Source organism: Engraulis encrasicolus, chromosome 23 (genome assembly GCF_034702125.1).
Source record: "Engraulis encrasicolus isolate BLACKSEA-1 chromosome 23, IST_EnEncr_1.0, whole genome shotgun sequence".
In the NCBI taxonomy this organism is placed as follows: domain Eukaryota; kingdom Metazoa; phylum Chordata; class Actinopteri; order Clupeiformes; family Engraulidae; genus Engraulis; species Engraulis encrasicolus.
In genome coordinates, this window is record NC_085879.1 from 6,308,767 (window position 1) to 6,311,266 (window position 2,500).

The 2,500-nt window shown below is 45.1% G+C and overlaps 1 protein-coding gene across 1 annotated transcript in view; it reads right to left on the reverse strand.

The window, feature by feature from the left end:
- Nucleotides 1–2,413, reverse strand: part of LOC134439758 (uncharacterized) — a 3,769-nt gene extending 1,356 nt beyond the window's left edge. The window contains exons 1-2 of the mRNA XM_063189669.1: nt 1,873–2,413; nt 1,554–1,654 (exon numbers count right to left, since the gene is read on the reverse strand). Coding sequence (XP_063045739.1) covers nt 1,554–1,654; nt 1,873–2,374 — 603 coding nt within the window. The 5' untranslated portion in view covers nt 2,375–2,413. The remainder of the gene's footprint in view (nt 1–1,553; nt 1,655–1,872) is intronic.
- Nucleotides 2,414–2,500: the final 87 nt, after the last annotated feature.

The following is a 2,500-nucleotide window of genomic DNA, read 5'->3' on the forward strand; positions in this document are numbered from 1 at the left end:
ATTGACAAAAGACAGCGCACTCTACTCATAGTAAGTCACATTGATTGTGTGTGTGTGTGTGTGTGTGCGCGCGCGCTTGTGTGTGTGATGGCAATTGGAACTTGCTACTACTATGCCTCAGTTGGTTGGTTTGGAATTCACCCGCCGTGGTGTTTTGTTTTGTAGCCAATTCAGTTTGAGATGCTTGCTGCTCGCCGTCCAATACGTCATGTGCACACGCAGTTGGTGTGGCGGTGGTGGCATTTGGGCAAAATGATACACTGCAATCTTACTGTCTATTTTTATGTGTGTCTGTGAGGGAGCGACTGCTACCTCTCTGTCAAGGATGTGTGCGTAACGAGCGGAGTGGAGATGATGAGGCACGAAGTCGGAAGTATCAAAAATAATTAGGCCTTTTTATTTACCTTTTCACCAGACATTAGAAAATAAATGTGCACGTGGGCATCAAAACACATGGACAGGACACTTCTGGCAAACAAAATACGACAGTCTTCAAAATGACTTCTGCAGCATCAAAGTCTAACAGCACAACGCTCTGCTTACACCGATATGCAGAAGTTTTACGCGAAGCCACCTCCTACTGGTTACCAGGTGCTTCTCAATCAAAATCGCTCACATCAACGATTTGACTACGGCTTAAATACACCCATTTCCTAGGGCCAGCCAATTATTCACTAATTCAATTACTCACTCAACGCTGCATGACTAGACTAGCCTACTCGATTGGTCTCAAAATTCCTTCCGACCATCGCCAAAAAAAAACAGCCAGTTTAAACACAATACTCAAAACATAACCACATAGAACGCAGATTGCCCAAGTACACACTCATAATCGTCACAAATAATAAACATGACAAAATCCCCACACATTTCTCCTCCCAAAAGTCACTGATGGAATCCTGCCATTGACTGTGCGCGCCTCCGCCCATGACAATGTTCGGAGAAAGTGTTTCATTGCGAGCGCAGGACAGGTGTGCGAGTGTGCGCGTGTACGAGTGTGTGCGCGTGTATTTTTCGCTCGCTAAAGTCCCGACAGTTCAGTAAACACAAATGTTCATAAATACACCGTTCGTGAGTTTTAAAAATAGGCTAACTTAGCCAGTGAGAAGGGGGAGGGAAACTTCACCTTCTCACAGTGTCGTTGAACTTTGATCTGTGTTTGCCACTGCAATGGTCTGGGTAGAGAGAGAGAGAGAGAGAGAGAGAAGGCTTTGATGCCCATGTGTAATTGATTGATGTGCATGTGAAGATTGCAATGTTGAATATGTCAACATTGAATGCTGTCTAAATGTCTAAAGCAAAACTTGGCCCAAGCACATTATGTTCAAGAGGTCTTCTGACTGTTGTAGAGAGCTTAGTTTTTGAATTGTGTATCTGTGATACAGAAGATGCTGTGAGCTAAGCATCTCTAAGCAAGCCTATTAGGCTATTATTATTATTTTTCAAGGGGGGGGGTACACACTTGGGTGGGCCGGTGGGCCGATGGGCCCATGGGCCGATGGGCCCCCTAGCTAACTTCGCCTTAGGCCCCCAAATTGCTAAGTCCGCCACTGATCCTTCTCATCCACGGCCAGATGCCTCTGCACCAGCTCTCGGTCTCCAGCATTTGGGACCAGCACAGGGCTCTCACTGGCCTGGGAAGGCTGGTTACCACCTGGCCAGGGGGAGGACATACACCCATTTAATCAATCTGTTAAATGTATGGATATACTGTATTTATTATCTACTTATCTAGCATTATGAATAAATAATTGTTAAAAATGTAAATAATTGAAAGGTAACAAAAGTTTTAAGAAAATATATGTGGAGAAAGTGAGTTGGAGGAATACAGTAGCTAGAGCAACTTATGGACATGCATGGCATAATACTTACAGGACAAGTTGGCATAGACGAACTCAAGCAGGCCAATACTGAGTGGAATATCAGCCTGGGCCTGGGCCTGGGCTGTGTCTCCCTCCGGCATCCCCACATGTACTTCTGGGCTGACAGCATCCTGGCTGTGCTGGGTAGCATGGACCCAGGCCTTGTGGAAGACTACATTGCCAATCCGCATGTCATCCACATTCTCATAAAGTGTCTCCCACTTCACCGGACGCGGACGAGGGGCCTTCATGGGTTCTTCTTCATACTCAGAGATAATGTCCATCACATGGATCTCCTTCTTCTGTCTATCAGCCATTTGATTTCTCAGTTGCTTGGCCTCTTTCCTGAGTTTTTTCTTGCTTGGGTTAGCCAGTCTCTTCCAAATTCCTTTTCCAGATTTCTTCTTGTTGGTGGTGTCTACCTTGGTGCTCCTTGATGAACTTCTCTGATCATCATCAAAGTTTTCTCCGGGAGCAGATAGGCAGCAACAGAAAAAATCGCAAAGTCTCATGGTTAAAAAGCAGCTGTTCTCTTTGGTGTCTCAAGTCAGACTGAGCTGATCTATGCAAAATTACTGAAGATTCTAGTTTGAAAGTTCTACTCAGGAGTTCTAAAGTAAACATTCTATGTTGTCATG